At 44.8% G+C, this 16,165-nt stretch overlaps 1 protein-coding gene across 1 annotated transcript in view; it reads right to left on the minus strand.

Moving 5' to 3' along the window:
* The window catches only part of SLC37A1 (solute carrier family 37 (glucose-6-phosphate transporter), member 1), a 187,925-nt gene that overhangs the window by 146,009 nt on the left and 25,751 nt on the right, over positions 1 to 16,165 (minus strand). The window contains exons 3-7 of the mRNA XM_006870849.1: positions 12,447 to 12,564; positions 11,611 to 11,689; positions 8,896 to 9,031; positions 8,154 to 8,230; positions 6,551 to 6,717 (exon numbers count right to left, since the gene is read on the minus strand). Coding sequence (XP_006870911.1) covers positions 6,551 to 6,717; positions 8,154 to 8,230; positions 8,896 to 9,031; positions 11,611 to 11,689; positions 12,447 to 12,564 — 577 coding nt within the window. The remainder of the gene's footprint in view (positions 1 to 6,550; positions 6,718 to 8,153; positions 8,231 to 8,895; positions 9,032 to 11,610; positions 11,690 to 12,446; positions 12,565 to 16,165) is intronic.

The following is a 16,165-nucleotide window of genomic DNA, read 5'->3' on the forward strand; positions in this document are numbered from 1 at the left end:
GAAACCCTATATAGGATCACTATGAGTCGGAACTGATTCCATGGCACACAGCCACCACAAATGATGAAAATTTCTTAGACATTACAGTACCTTGAAGGAATGAGTTGTTGGATCTGGAATCTGGAGACTATGTTGTACCATAGTCTTGGGGTACAACATGATCAACTGACATTGGATAGTACAAAGGCAATGTTCTACCTCTGACTTTGGTGAGCAGCAAACTGGGCTCTTAAAAGCTCATAAACAGCCATCTAGGGATCAACTACTGGTCTCTCTCTGTCTGGAGGAAAGAAGGTGGTAGTGGTGGCGGTCTGTTCCAACTCATAGCGATCCTGTATAGGGTTTCTGAGGTTGTAATCTTTACAGGAGCAGAAAGTTCATCTTTCTCCCGTGGAGTGGTTGGTAGATTCGAACTGCTAACCTTCTGGTTAGCAGCCCAGCTGGTAATCCTCTATGCTGAAAGTTAAAGACGCTTGGGAACAATTAGTCCAGTGGACTAATGGATTATGTTAACATCAGCTTCCCTGATCCTGAAACCAAAAGAAGTAAATGGTATCCACCAGCTACCAATACCTCTGTAAGGGATGTCATTAGAAGGTCCTGGATAAAGTGGACAAAATGTGGAACAAAACTCAAAATCATTAAAAAAAAAAAAAAAAAAAAAGACCAGGCCTACTAGTCAGATAGAGATAGCTGGAACTCCAGGTCTGGACCTGAACTCACCACTGTGGCTCAATTTTGAGCCAAGTAATAGAGAGTTATTATATAGGGCGAACAACAACACTAGTGAGGTACACACACCATAGAATGGTCAACCATTTGAGATGAAAAGGGCAGCATTTATTCAAAGACAAAATTCAGAATAGCTGGGAAAGAAGGAAAAAGGGAGGAAGTGGGAAAAGGGATGTTAACCGGGAGAATTGCAATCATTGAGATGAAATGAAATGTATGATTTGCTGAATGTGAAACTGATGATCAGCTCTGTAAGCCCTCACTCAATTCAAAATAAAAAGTGAAAAAAAAAAAAAAGAAGTCATTAAAAAGACAAGAAAGAAAAACTCTGAAACTTGCTCTTGAATAAACAATGTAAGCAAACAGAATAAATGATAATGTAAAAAAGCTAAACACAAGATTTCAAATATATCTCAAGAAGACAAAGTAAAGTGTTATAATGAAATGTGCAAAGACCTGCAGTTGGAAAATCAAGAGAGAAGAACACATTCAGCATCTCTCAAGCTGAAAGAATTGAAGAGAAAATTCAAGCCCTGAATTCTTAACACTGAAGGATTCTATGAGTAATAGGCAGCGTGAGGTGACTCCATACAATAAGCATTCAACTGCGACCCACAAAGTCTGCAGTTCGAGCCCACCAGTCACTCCACAGAAGAAAGATGAGACTTTCTGTTTCAGCAAAGATTTTAAAGCCTCAGAAGCTCCCGTATCAGGTTGCTGTGAGTTGGAACCAGCTTGACAGCACATAACAACAAGGGCAAAATATTGAATGACGTAGAAAGCATCAAAAGAAGAAACAGGAATACACAGAGTCACTGTACCAAAAAGAACTGGTTGACATTCAACTATTTCAGGAGGCAGCTTATGATCAAGAACTGATGGGACTGAAGAAGGAAGACCATGCTGCACTGGAAGAACTGGTAAAAAACAAGATTCCAGGAATTGACAGAATACCATCTGACATGCTTCAACAAACTGATGCAGGGCTAGAGGGACTCACTCACTTATGCCAGGAAGTTTGGAAGACAGCTATGTGGCTAACTGATTGGAAGAGATTCATATTTGTGCTTACTCCAAAGAAAGGTGATTTGACAGAATATGGAAATTATCCAACAATATCACTACTATCTCATCCAAATAGTTTGCTTCAGAAAATTCAAAAACATTTGTAGTAGTGCACCATCAGGGAAATGCTAGAAACTTAAGCCTAACCCACAAGAGGATGTGGAACAAGGGATATATCACTGCTGACATTACATGGGTCTTGGCTAAAAGCAAATGATCCCAGAAAGATGTTTACCTGTGTTTTACTGATTATGCAAAGGCATTCATCTTTGTAAACTATAAGAAATTATGGATAGCATTATCAAGAATAGGAATCCCAGAACACTTAATTGTGCTCATGCGAACCAGTATATACTTTTAGACCAAGAAGAGGCCATTCAACAGAACAGGAGGCTATTTATTACAAGGCTTAAAATCAGGAAATATGGGTGTCTGGGTTGTAGGCATTCACTATACTTATTTCATCTGTATGATGAGCAAATAACCTGAGATGCTGGATGACAGGAAGAAGAGGTACCATCAGGATCTGAGAATTCATTAACAACCTGTGATATGCACGTGACACAACCTCGCTTACTGAAAGTGAAGAAGAAGACTTGAAGCGCTAACTGATGAAGATCAATGACTACTGCCTTCACACTGTATTACACTTCAGTATAAAAAATAAAAACAAAACAGAAAATATCCTATCAACTGTACCAATAAAAAAATTCTAATTAATGGAGGCAAGATTGAAGTTGTCAAGGATTTCATTTTACTTAGGTCCACAATCATTGCTTATGGAAGTAGCAGTCAAGAAACCAAACCACACATCACTTTGGGCAAGTCTTCTGCAAAAGATTTATCTAAAGCAGGGGTGGGAAACATTCGGCCCATGGGCTGTACAAGGCCTGTGAAATCATTTGGTCAGGCCCTGCCAAGACAACCATTGTTCCAACCATCACATTGTTGTTGTTGTTGTGAAGTGCCATCGAGTCGGTTCTGATCCTTAGCGACCCTGTATAGGGTTTCCGAGGATCAGCTGGTGAGCTAGAACTGCCGACCTTGCAGTTCAAATGGCTTTGCAGTCTGGCACATTAACCCACAGCGCCATACCATCACATTAGAGGTGAGTTAATTAAATGTTTCACAAAATACGATTTTTAAGTTGATAACTTTGTTTGGTCCGTGAATATGGCCCTTGGTAGAAAAAAAGATTCCCCACCCCTGTGCTAAAGTGTTAAAAAGCAAAGAAGTCTATTTGAGTACTACTGTGCACCTGACCCAAGCCATTGTCTTTTTAATAACCTCCTATGCATCCATGGAGTCCTGGGTGTAACACTGTGGATTAATGCACTGGACTGCAAAGTTGGTTTGAACCATAAGGTCAGTGGTTCAAGTTCACCAGCCACTCCTCGGAAACCCTATACAGGGTCGCTATGGATCGGAACCGACTCAACAACACTTAACAACAACAATGCATCCAAAAGCTGCAGAATGAATAAGGAAGACAAAGAAAGAATTGATGCCCTTTGAGTTATGATGTTGGAATGAATATACCATGGATGCCAGAAGAACAAACATACCTTAGTACAGCCAGAATACTCCTTAAAAGCAAGGATGGTGAGACTTCTTTGTACATTATCAGGAAGGGACCAGTCCTTGGAGAAATACATCACTGGTAAAGTAGAGGATCAGAGCAAAAGAGAGAGACCCTCAGCAAGATGGATTAACACAGTAGCTGCAACAAGGGGCTCAAACCCAGCAATAACTGTGAGGCTGGTTTAGGACTGGGTAGTATTTTTTTTTTTTTTCCCCAGTTTTAAATATGGTCGCTATGAGTAGGAACTGATTTGATGGTACTTAACAACAGCAACAACAATCCCTAAAGGGTTCCATGCACCTTATGTGTATTTTTAACAAGCTGCCTAAAGCCCATGTTGGACCACAAATAACCTATTTGCATGGCCCCACTCAGTCATTTTGTGGGAGTCAGAGGGACAGCGATAGGCGGAAACGGTGGTGGTACTATGAAGAACAGGAATAGGACTCATGTGCTAAGCAGAGGACCTCGTACAGACTTAAATATAGTGGCTGAAGGGTCACACCATGTATAAGAAAAAACCTGCACAAACTGGGGAGATGGGATGAGTAGAGTCATGGGGAGGATGACCCCTACTCCGGTGGTCTGGCCTTCAGTTCCACAGCAATCTCTATCCTTGTTCAACAGCCCAGTTTGTTACCTGTCCCTGCCAGAGCCAAGAAGCCAATGAGAAGCGGCAGGAACAAACAAGGATCTTGACACTCTCACCATTACTAGGAAATGCTGTCCAAGATGCCTCAGACACGATAAGAAACTAGGAGACTGAATGTGTCCCAGAACATCAGGGCTCCGGACCAAAAGAGTAATGGGGCATCAGGTAGCAGGAGACATACACTGCGGTTGGAGGAAGGACAAGCACCAACAGGAAGGCAGGCCCAGGAGACCTGAGTTGTGTGAGCCCTCTCAGCATGTCCCTTCTGACCCTCAGAAGTGATGGACAAAGTGGCTCAGTGAGAAGGCATCTCTGACTTTACCACAAACCATCCCAAAAGAGCTTCAGTGCTCTTGGACACACTGCACTGAGTGGAGACCAGGTTCCCAGGGCACAGTAAAGAACCCCCCACCAGCAAACAAGTGCCTCGTCTGTTCTTCATCACATGTTCTCTTTCCAGAGCCAACCGTTTACCAGCTGAGGAAGAGAATGAAAGTTAGCAGTGGACTTTAACATTTGGCAGAATGACAGCAGAGGACGGGCACTGTTTCCCACGTGACCATGTCTAAGAAACATGCAGGGTGGCAGGGGTGACAGGAACTCCAGGTATGGTGTGACAAGCATGAAAGAAACACTTTATCAGAATATAGGGATTCAGTAGACCAAAATGCTCCCACCTGTCCAGCAAAGCACTTATTTAACTACTCTGAACTTTTTGAGATGCTGTTACAAGTGGCCTCAACTTCTGGTGAAAACACTGGCACTCCCGCATTGCAGCCACACTAGCAGTCTGTCTGTGACCCAACATTTTAGTCTCTGCTTCCCTCCTTACACACAGAGAAGTCTTGGAGCCCCCATGGCCACATGGGGTGGTTACTTTGACAATAACAAGGTTAGCTTTGTTGTTGCTAAGTGCTGTCAAGTCGTTTCCAACTCATAGCAACCCTGTATGGGGTTTCCTAGGAGTGTTGCGTTGTTTCTGACCTTACAGTCCAGCACATTAACCCACAGAACCATACGGGGACTCCATAGGTTAACTTTAGCAATAGGCAAAAAGAAATGAGAAAGTAAACAGAATCTAGCATTAACTTTTTGGACGATGAGGCTGTAGCTCTGAATGCAAAAGTGACGCCATCATTAATGCCAAAGGATTTAATGCTTGAGCACCCCATCTGGGAGTACCATGTGATTCAGCATTAAGCTAAGTCAAAGAACAAAATGTCACATGTATTCATCAGACTAGCAGTGGAATTATTTAGGACATGCTGACAAGTCATGGACAAAGCAGTACTAGTGTCATTGTGAGGAGTTCTTGTTCTACCAGTTCTCTACTTTTAAACATTACTTTCAAAGTCAGTGAAACGAAATGTTCTGGTATTGAATCTGAAGAGGAACAAAGAATTTGATTTTCTGATAGAACACACTTTACTTAATTAGGACATAAGGTCTTATGCCTTCAGTCATGCCCTGCTTTTTATAACATTGGCCAAGGTCTATTTTATCAGAAAGCAGACAAGCTGATAAGAGATACATCTGGTTGCACAGCAAGACTGGGTGAACAGGTGCAGCCCCACAGGCCAGCACCTTAGCGCAGCACCCTGGAGCTGAGTGATGTGGTGGGATAGAGTAAGAGTACAACTTCCAAACAGGAGAAAAAGAATGCAAGGCTGAAGGTGAGGAAAATGCTGCAAATAGGAGGTCAAGGTAGAAAGAAGTTCGACATTGGTTAATGCAGAGAACAACAGGAAATCCATCAGGACCAGGAAAGAAACAGGAAATCAGGGAGTCCTGGTGTGGCACTGTAGGATAAGCACTCCACCATAAGGTTGGTTTGACACACAAAGTGGGCAGTTCAAACTCACCAGTCGAGCCCTGGAAACCTGTACAGGATCACTATGAGTCGGAACTGACTTGACATCACTTCACAACAACAATACCTGAACAAGTTTCCTTGGTAGTGGTGCAAGTGGTTTGTGACTGGTTGCTAAATCTAAAGGTTGCTGATTCAAACCTACCCAGTAGAGCTACAGAAAAAAGGTCTGATAGTCTGCTGTCATGGAGATTACAGTCAAGAAAACCCTATGGAGTAGTTTTACTGTGTAACATATGATCACCACGAATCAAAACCAACTCAATGGTAATGGGTCATACCTGAACCAGGAGTCCCTACATGGCACAAATAGTTACATGTATGGCTACTAATAAAAAAGATGGCAGTTTGAACCCTCTAGAAGCACCTTGAAAGAAAGACCAGATGATCTGCTTCCGAAAGGTCACGGCCTTGAAAAATCCCATGGACACACATGAGTCACCCTGAGCCAGAATCGGTTCCAAGGCAAATGACTGAGTAGTGGCTATCCCTGAACAAGGAAGTTGGTAAGGCAAAGGTAGAAGCTGAGCAATCAACCACAGGCAAGCACAGCATGAAGCAGCAACCCACCCATATCAATGCACCCCTCCCCCAGAGCCCTCCCAGTGACATCTTCTGGTGCGTCCTCTCCCAGACCATGTGTACTTACGTTCAATGAGAAAGAGAAAGCACACTAGTCCCATGGCTGCCACGATGGCTCCAGGCACGATGAAGGACAGGCCCCAGCATGTAGATACCCAGTAGCCGGCAATCAAGGACCCCAAAATGTTGCCTACAGAGGTGTGGGAATTCCAGATACCCATAATCAAACCTCGCCTGCAACACAACCAACAACAAGAAGGCAATGATGTAGAGAGGCTGAAATGAGTCAATACCTGGAGGCCATTCAGTGACCCAAGGTACACACAAGAGCCTGGGCTCTGCTTCGGCAGGACCAGATGCTGGCAACGGGACTAGGTTTTGAATTGGCCTTGGAATTTATAATCACACATTCCCAATCCTCCCTCAGAGCTCATTCTTATTTCATAATTTAAAAAGAAAAAAATCTCGTTGTGGACAAGTTGAATCTGACTCATGGCGATCCCTTGTAGGTCAGAGTAGCAGCGTGATTTGCAGGATTTTCAGTGGCTGTTTGTGGGTGATTTCTCAGCCTCCATCTTTGCCATACCAACGTCATTGTTCAGCGGCTTTCTTTTTAGACACCTCTGGGTGGACTCGAACAGTTCACCTTTTGGTTAGCAGCTGGGCATGTTGTGTGATACCCAGGGACTCCTTAATTTAAAAGAAAGACCTTTTTCCAGAAATTCTTAGAACACACCAAATTTAAATACATGCCTCTAACATCTAAATAAATCTATTTGAACAAATCTGTGTTGGAAGAAGTGAAGCCAGAGTGCTCCTTGGAGGCCAAGATGGCCAGACTTTGGACATATTGTCAGAAGGGACCAGTCACTGAAGAAGGTAAGGTGGAGGGTCAGAGAAAAAGAGGAAGATCCCCAGTGAGATGGATCAGCAAAGTGGCAGCATCAATGGGCTCAAGCATGGCAACAACTGTGAGGTTGGCCCAGGACTGGGCAGTGTTTCATTCTCTTGTGTATAAGTTTGCTATGAGTTGGTACTGACTCGATGGCACCTAACAACAAACAACAACAACAATCATCTAAATACAATCTTCTGATGATATTTCATATTAGCAGTGGGTGAAGTACCTAAATAAGGCTGGATGGGTCTGTTCACCCATCCTGTCTAGTATCCTCCCTGTGACTCAGCCTTTGGCCTCGCTGAACTGGGTTAAGCTCCTTCCCATTTTCACACAGACATTTATGGCTGAACCTGGACTGGCAATCAAGTGACCAGACTCTGAGTCCCAACTCTACCACTTGTGTGCTGGACCACCTAGGTCAGGGCTTATCAAATGTGTGAGTTCCCTGGGAGCCTTGTTACAATGCAGATTCTGCTTTAAAAGACCTGGGGCAGGGCTGAGATTCTCCATGTTCCGGGACCTTCCAGCCCAGGCCCTACAGGTCCTGGAGCTCTGTGAGTAACACAGTCCTCACTGGCCCTCAATGCTGAGGGCTGGGCTCTACTGACTCCCGGATCAAAGGGCCACCTGGATTCTAGAGAGTACAACAATTACTTCAAAGTGGTTTTGTCTGCAATTCACCTGAAGGGAGATTAACAAGAAAGTGTTTTTTTCATCATTGTCTTTTCTACAAACAGCTCCTGCTGGGAACAGGGCTGCTGTGTCTTACCTTCCTTTGCCAAACCAATTGCCAAGACAGGCAACCACGCTGGGCCAGCCGGTGGTCTGCACAAGGCCGTTGATGATCTGCAAAGAGGTCAAAACTGGAACTCACTGTGGATGGAAGTCACACCGGGAAGTTCTTCTTCAGAGGAGGGTCATAAGCCTACTCTACTGTTCATCTGAAGTTTGGGAGCCTAGCAGGGTGCTCACCAATGGTGCACTTAGGACTTCAATCACCTGTGGCACCAACAGTCTTGTTCCTTTCCTTCCCACTGACCACCTCATACCCCAATCCCACACTGTCAATGGCTCCAGAGGCCAGCCTTCCTTCCACCCTCCAAACGGTCCTACAGCCCCATTCCTGTCCACAGGAGAATATCTCAGACTCATCAAAATTAAGAATGATGAATAAGGGCTTCTTGTTTAATCACTCCCACCCCACCCCCGGCTGTGAGGAATGGCAAGGGGGTCCAGGAGGGACTGACAAGTAGGATTCTTTAAGAAGTAAACCTGAAACTAAGCAACACTTCACAGTTGCCAGAGTGTCAGAGTGAATAACACAGCAACAGAGGAGGGGTTTTACCTGCCAGCGTGGACCCTGACTTCTGACAGGGCACAGCTATTCTGACCCCCACCCCCACCTCCACTCTTTCCCAGCAGTGTCATATGTCTGTCACCATATGACAAACACCCCATCTTAGCCATCATGGGAACCCCACACATGGTGAGCTGTGGACCCGAACCCTTACCTGAGTTACCACGTAGAATCCAAAACTGTGAATATCATAGAAATATCCCAGGCCAAACAAGGCGGTGAAGGCCCCACTGGCGAGCATCCCAAAGGTCAGATAATACCTAATTGGCAAGCGCTCCCCTATTATCCCACTGGGGGTAGAGAAGAAGGAAAGACAGACATGAGAAAGCACACACACCCATGATGTCAGTGACCAGAGGCATCTCTCAGGACTCTTTCGGCTGTTCCTGGAGCTTGGAGAGCTCGGAAGCATGATCGTTTCCAGGAAGACTGAGTCACACTGTTTCCCTATGGAACAGTTAGTTCTTAACCAGAACTTGGCAACTAGCTGAAGCTTAAGTAAGAGAAGTTCTGTTTCTAGTAAAAGGCACTAACTGTCAAATAATAAAACTCAAATATGCTTTCTTTATGATGGCCACCAATGAAAGAAAACAGGGACTTGGACAGCTAATTATCCCTGATGTTATATATAAGCACCATCCAATGAGTGTTTGTTGTTAAGTGCCATCAAGTTGGTTCACACTCATAGCGACCCTGTATAGGGTTTCCGAAGAGTGGCTGGTGAGCTTGAACGACCGACCTTGCAGTTCAAATGACCTTGCCGTCCAGTGCATTAACCTGTGGTGCCACACCAATGAGTATATATATATTTAAATATCAACTATCAAACTAACAGACAAATGTCACAATAATAGCTAATGACCGTGAGTGTACCATACAGCCCACCCAGGTGGGCAGTCATTCAGTCACCTACACTGTAACAATTCACAAGATTAGTTCAGTGAGAACCAAATAGCTCCACACTGGCCACAGACACTTTGCTTTGCTTTTACAGACAGCAGATTTTCTTTAGGGTCTGAACCCCCACAGGGAGAATCTCTAAGGTTCTTCTGAACAACAGCATGACCCAGTAAAAAGCTAACCCCTTTTGAGTCTTGCCTCAGACAGGTATTCGGGGATCAAATGAGATAAGTGCCCATTGAGTGCCTGGTACATGGTAGAGATTTAGCCCAATAGTTTGGATGGTGGTGAGGAGAATGGAATGTCTCCAGTTTCCTTACAGGGCACACATTCCATGGAAGAAAGATGGTGCTTTCTGATTCCATAAAGATTTACAGTCTCATAAACCCCATGGAGCAGTTCTACTTAGTCTCAAAGGATTGCTAACAGTCTAATTAGACTTGACGGCAGTGGGATTTTGGGTTTTTAGGTCATTGTCAAGTATGGAGACAAGAGCAGGGTCAGGGCTAACAATGACTGACGACATGCCATGTGTCAGACACCATCTGACACTCAGCATTTTATATGTACCAACTCATTTCATCTCACTGTAACTCTATGACATAAGAACTATTATTTCCATCAACTTGCAAAGGGAAAAGTGGCACAAAGAGGCATACTAACTCGCCCAAGGATGTACACTAACAAGTGGCACAGCTGGGATTCTAATCTAAACAGTTGTTTCCTTGGAGCCCACATCCCTAACCACCATGCTAACTCCCTCTGCTGCATCTAGGATGAATTTTGTTTGGGGCTAAGTTGAATGTGAGGTTTCTAGAAGTCATTCAGGTGGAGATGCCCAAAGTGCACTGTGTAAACAGATTTGACCAAAGTCCAAACCAATCCAAACCTGTTACGATCGATTCCAATTCAGAAAGACTCTACAGGACGGAGGAAAACTGCTCCCCCAGTTTCCAAACCTGTCATCTCTATAAGAGCACACTGCTACATCTTTCTTTTGCTGAGTGGCTAGTGGGTTTGAACCATCAACCTTTTAGTTAGCAGTCACATGCTTAGCCACAGCACCACCAAGGCTCCTTAATAGACCTGCCATAATTGTGAAATTTATCACTTGAGGTGTGTAAAAAGATGGTGGTCACTGAGACCACAAGAGAGGAGAAGCTCTGTATGGCACCACAAGGGGCTGTCATCCCATGAACTCCAGTGACCACATAAACTCAGTGTGGGGTGGCAGGATTCACAGCATGTTACGAGCACAGGGCCAGGAAGGCGGGGTATAGTCTGCACCTACTCAGCAGAGGACCTGGGATGAGGGACCCTCTGCTTCCAGGTTCACCTCAACACACCTGCTTTCACTCTGTCCTCACCACCAAGAAGATAGCAAATGGGAAGCGTGTGTGAATAGGGGCCTAGTCTTGGACACACTTTTGTTGTTGTTGTTGTTAGTTGTTGCCAAGTCAGAACCAATTCATGGCGAGCCAGGGTGTGAGGAGTAAAACTGCTCCACAGGGATTTCAAGGTGGTGACTTTTTTTTTTTTTTTTTTTTTTAATTTCTTATTGTGATTTGGGTGAGAGTTTACAGAGCAAATTGATTTTCCATTCAGCAAGTCATATACATTTTGATTCCTACTGTCATTGCAAGCCCCACAATATAACAGCACTCTTCCCACTTGCCCGGTTCCCATGTTCCTTTGCCCTTCTTTCCTACCCACCTTCTGAGCTTTATCACTGGGCAAACGCTGCCCTTTTGATTTTATATGGTTGATTGTTCTATGGAGTGCATACCTCCCTGGTACGATTGTTCACTTTAGAGGTCCTTCTATCATTTGACTGAAAATTGAGCCACCAGGGTGAGTTCAGTTCCAGGCTTGAAGGGCCATAGTCTTGGGGACATCTGTAACCATTTGGAAGCTGGCCTGATCAAGGAACAAGTCAAGGACCTTAGAACACTTCAGGTAGGTGACCTACCTCAGGTACATGCCAACCGCATAAGCGCACAGGAAGGAGTAATCCAAGGCTCCAAGCAGCTGCTGGTAGTTGTCCTTATCTGCACAGATTTGAAAATCAACAGGAGAAGTTCATCAATATTTAGTTGTAACTTGTCGTCGTTGTTGGTATGTGCCGTTGAGTGGACTAGGCATCAGTATATGTTCTAGGGCAGGGCAAAAAAGTGCAATGCTTCTGTTCTCGACATTTGGGCAAGATGTTCAGAAAGTGCACAGGGCTGGTTGGAAAACACAGACCAGAGCAATGTGGCTTCTGCTCAGCTTCTTGGCTAAATGGTTTTGGAAAATAAAGTCACCACACTGTCAAAGAATTACAAACCAAACAGACACTATTCAGATGATACAAAATCTCTTGTGCTCAGTAAGCATCTGGTTAATTATTTTGTCCTAACTGTTGAACTGGGTTTTTCTTCAATACCCCACACCATGCCCCTGTGCTCTTTTTCTTCTTTCTACCCACAGATACGTGCTCTATGAGTTTGAACTTCCCATTTTGAAGAGAAAATGCAAATCATTCCCAGCAGACTCCTCCACTCAGTGCATCTTGTTTGAGGTATGAATGCTTCCGCACACAGGGACCTCATGAATGGATAATGCAGAGAGTAGCAGTTGAAGGAATGATAATTATTTGATGGGAGGGCGCCCTCATTGGAAATGCATTAGGCGTTAGAACAGCATAATTGCTGCTAAAATTAGCAAGGACTGAAGACCTCAGCAAATGCCGCCACGGCTCACCAGCTCAAGGACAAACCACTCCAGCAACAGGACCAACGTGAGGGTGGCTGACAAGGAACTCACCAAATGGCGCCCAGCCGCAGTCAGTCCCATTACTGGGTAGGTAGCCAGTTTGCTTGCTTGGACTATTGAACTGGTCTTCATCCTCGGTCACAGCAGCACAATCTTTGTGGAGCTCACCCTAGGATATGGTGGAGAGGATGGAACAAGGAGAGATGAGATGTACCCAAGTGAGATTCAGCATGGGATGTAGAGTACAAACCCATCCCTTTCCCTCTGACCAGCCTTCCTAGGGCCACTGCATTTGAGGAAGGTATTCCAAGGGAAAGTCTGTAGGACCCACAAGAATGCCTGCTGGTGAGGTCAAAGTTTACACAGTGCTAAGCAACAGGTCCACCTGAGTATACACACAAAAACATGCCACGGTAGATGAATGCTTACAGCAGCTTTGTTCTTAACAGTCCCTAGCTGATAGATGATGCTTCCCAGATTGCTTGTCCCTAAGAGAACAACAGGGACATTTGGCCAGAATCATACAACTGAACACTGCACAGCCAGGAAATGAAACAAATCACAGGTATGTACAACACTGAGAAGGAAGCTCACAAACATAGTATTAAGCAAAAGGAGCTCCACACCGAGGAGTTCACATTTGTAACTCCATTTATATGAAATTGAAGAACAGGGGAAAGAATCTGTGGTGAAGGGCAGGAGCATCATAGCTAACTGGAGCTGGTTGTCATTGGGAGCAGGGGACACTCTCCCAGGCTCTATGCCTTATTGTTGTTGTTGTTATGTGCCATGGAGTCAGTTCTGACTCATAGCGACCCTGTACAGGGTTTCCAAGGCTGTAAGTCTTTACGGGAGCAGAAAGCCTCATCTTTCTCCCGCAGAACAGCTGGTAGTTTCGAACTGCTGACCCTGAGATTCACAGCCCAATTTGTAACCACTACGCTACCAGAGCTCCTTCTATGCCTTATTAGGAGTCTATAAAGAGCCTATGTTTTAAGAGGTTTGATATCTTATCCTAAGGAGCTTTGGTAGCATAGTGGATTATGAGCTGGGCTGCTAACCAAAAGGTCCATAGTTTGAATTTACCAGAAATATGAGGCTTTCTGCTCCTGTAAAGATTTACAGCCTCGGAAATCCTATACAGGATTGCTATGAGTCACCACCAAGAAGCCCTGGTATGGAACCCTGTGGTGCTGTGGGTTAGCACCGGGCTGCTAACCACAAGGTTGGCAGTTCAAACCCACCTGCCACTCTGCAGGAGAAAGATGAGGCTATTTTCCCATAAAGATTTATAGTCTCGGAAACCCCCAAATAGGTTTGTGAGAAGTCAGAATAGACTCTATGGCAGTGGGTTTAAGGAGTCATTGTGGCACTGTGGGTTAAGCATTGAGCTGCTAGCCACAAAGTTAGTGGTTCAAATTCACCTGCCACTTCTTGGGAGACAGATGAGGCTTTCTGCTCCAGTAAAGACTTACCGTCATCTCAGAAGCCCTGTATAGGGTCACTAGGAGTTGGAATCAACTTGATGGCAGTGGGTTGTTGTTTTTTTTAATATTTTAATCTAAGTGATGATTGTTATTGTTGTTAGGTGCCATTGAGTCGATTCTGACTCATAGTGACCCTGTATAGGGTTTCCAAGGGGTGGCTACTGAGTTTGAACCACTGACCTTGCAGCTCAAAACAATCTTGCGATCCAATGCTTATCCTACAGTGCCACACTGGGACCTAGGTGATGATTACCTGGGAATATATGTAAATACTCATCAAGCTAGATAGTTGAGATTTGTGTACTTATGCAAATGATAAATAAATCATACCTCAATTAAAAATTGCTATTTGGGAGAAGAGGCCACCAGCCCATCATGTTATTCTTGGCACCAGAAACCAGGGTGGTGAGCAGAGGCACCCATCTGAGAGACAGCAGATAGATGAGAGAGTGCAAGACTTTGGGAACTAAAGACCTGGTTTCAAACCCCTGCTTGATGGCTGAACTACCTGCGTGCACTTACGTTATTCACTGCCCCAGTGGCAATCCCATTTGCTGTAAATGAAGTTGCCCATATCCACTTAAAGCCAGTTACTGGGTATGGTGGTGCTGGATACCACTTTGTTTGCAAAGTGCTTGGTATGATTTGAGAAATAGTGGTCATGACAGATGGATACAGAGACAAGCCTGTCCACAGGTGAGCACAGCTCTTGTTCAGTGTGCCCTTTAGGAAGAAACACTGACACTTCCAGAAGAGCTCGAGAAAGTTATTCACCACTGAAGCCTCAGTCCCCTCACCTGCAGACAGGGTTGCTCACACCCATTTATACATACCACATGAGTGTTGGGGCCCATATTGTTTCGGGTGAAATGTGGACTGCACAGACAGGTGACCTGCTCTGCACACAAGGAGGAACTCCATCTTCTGTGGGGGAGTCTCTCCCACGCCACTGTAGACAGCCTTTCTCATTCCCACTTGCTCCTGCTGGGTCTTCTCTTTAATACAGGCTGTGTAGCCCACATGAGTCAAATGGACTAATCCATCATGCAGGAGTGAGGACGGGTGGAGGAGTCAGGGACCAAGGACCAGGGCATCTATCTCTCCAGGGTCAGGGCTCAGTACAGCGGTCAAGGAGACAGCAGCAAAGTCCTGTCCACTGCCCTTGCCACACTGGTCAGCCAGTCCACCTCGTCACGAAGGCACAGCTAAAAGTGGCTGATTGCCTGTGAAAGACTGTCTTCCAGGGCCATGGTCAAACTCAGTAGATAGACTGGTTTTAGAGCCGGCAGTACAAACACGTCACTGGTGGGAGAAGCCAGTCTGGTCTGCTGCTGTCTCCTAGCAATGGGCTATGCTGCTAACATCTACACAACACCCTAAAAGGCTAGCCAAGGCACAGCTTACAATCAAAATAATGATTTGCCAAACAGCTTTCCTCCAGGGGGTTCATCCTCCCTGGAGGCACACAGTGAATTTTCACATCCTCTGCCATCATGAAATGTTCCCGGGGAGGTACCATCCATGAAACACATACAATACTAGGAAAAAGCCCCATTTCATAAACAAGCAGAAAGCTTTTCTGGGCCTGGTTTTTGTATGCTTAGCATAATGCTTAGGAACACAGTCTTTGGCACAGACGGATATAAGTAAGCTGGAATTCTGGTGCCTATGGGCTTAAGACTACGCAAAAGCACTAAAGCTTTGTTTGCCAAGGGCTTGTTGCAAAGACAAATAGTGTGTGCAAAGTACCTCTCCAGGTCCCTAGTCCGAGGAAGGTACTCAGGCACTGGCTGCTGTGACTATACAAGGCCTGATGGTTCCCATAGAGACCTGACCCCTGGAGGGCCTCCACGGAGCCTCTGACTCATTCCACTCTTCAGTCTACTTCTCCCCAGCTTTTCTATCTCAGATTAGAAAATGCAGCTGCCTCGCTAAAGGGTTGCTGCAAATACACAAAAGACTTAATGTGACTCTAGCAGAAAATGTTCAGAGATTATTTCAATACCCATCCATGTTAGTTTAGAACTTTACTAAGGTATTTCAGTATTCTAATGCATTTTGTTCCCAAACTCTGGTATTTGGAAGATAATTAAGGCTTTATGAAACTAAGGTGAACAGATTATAAAAAGATTCGCAAGGTGGACTCATTGTTACTGTGGTCGGGCTTCAGTGAAGTATCTTCAACTCCCCACAACCACTACACCCTGGGAAACACTTTTGTTGGAAGGGGATCAAATTACTTGGGAAACACTGGCTTTCATAAAACCTTTTTTTTTTTTTTTT

The sequence above is a fragment of the Chrysochloris asiatica genome, unplaced genomic scaffold, assembly GCF_000296735.1.
Source record: "Chrysochloris asiatica unplaced genomic scaffold, ChrAsi1.0 scaffold00154, whole genome shotgun sequence".
Taxonomy (NCBI): domain Eukaryota; kingdom Metazoa; phylum Chordata; class Mammalia; order Afrosoricida; family Chrysochloridae; genus Chrysochloris; species Chrysochloris asiatica.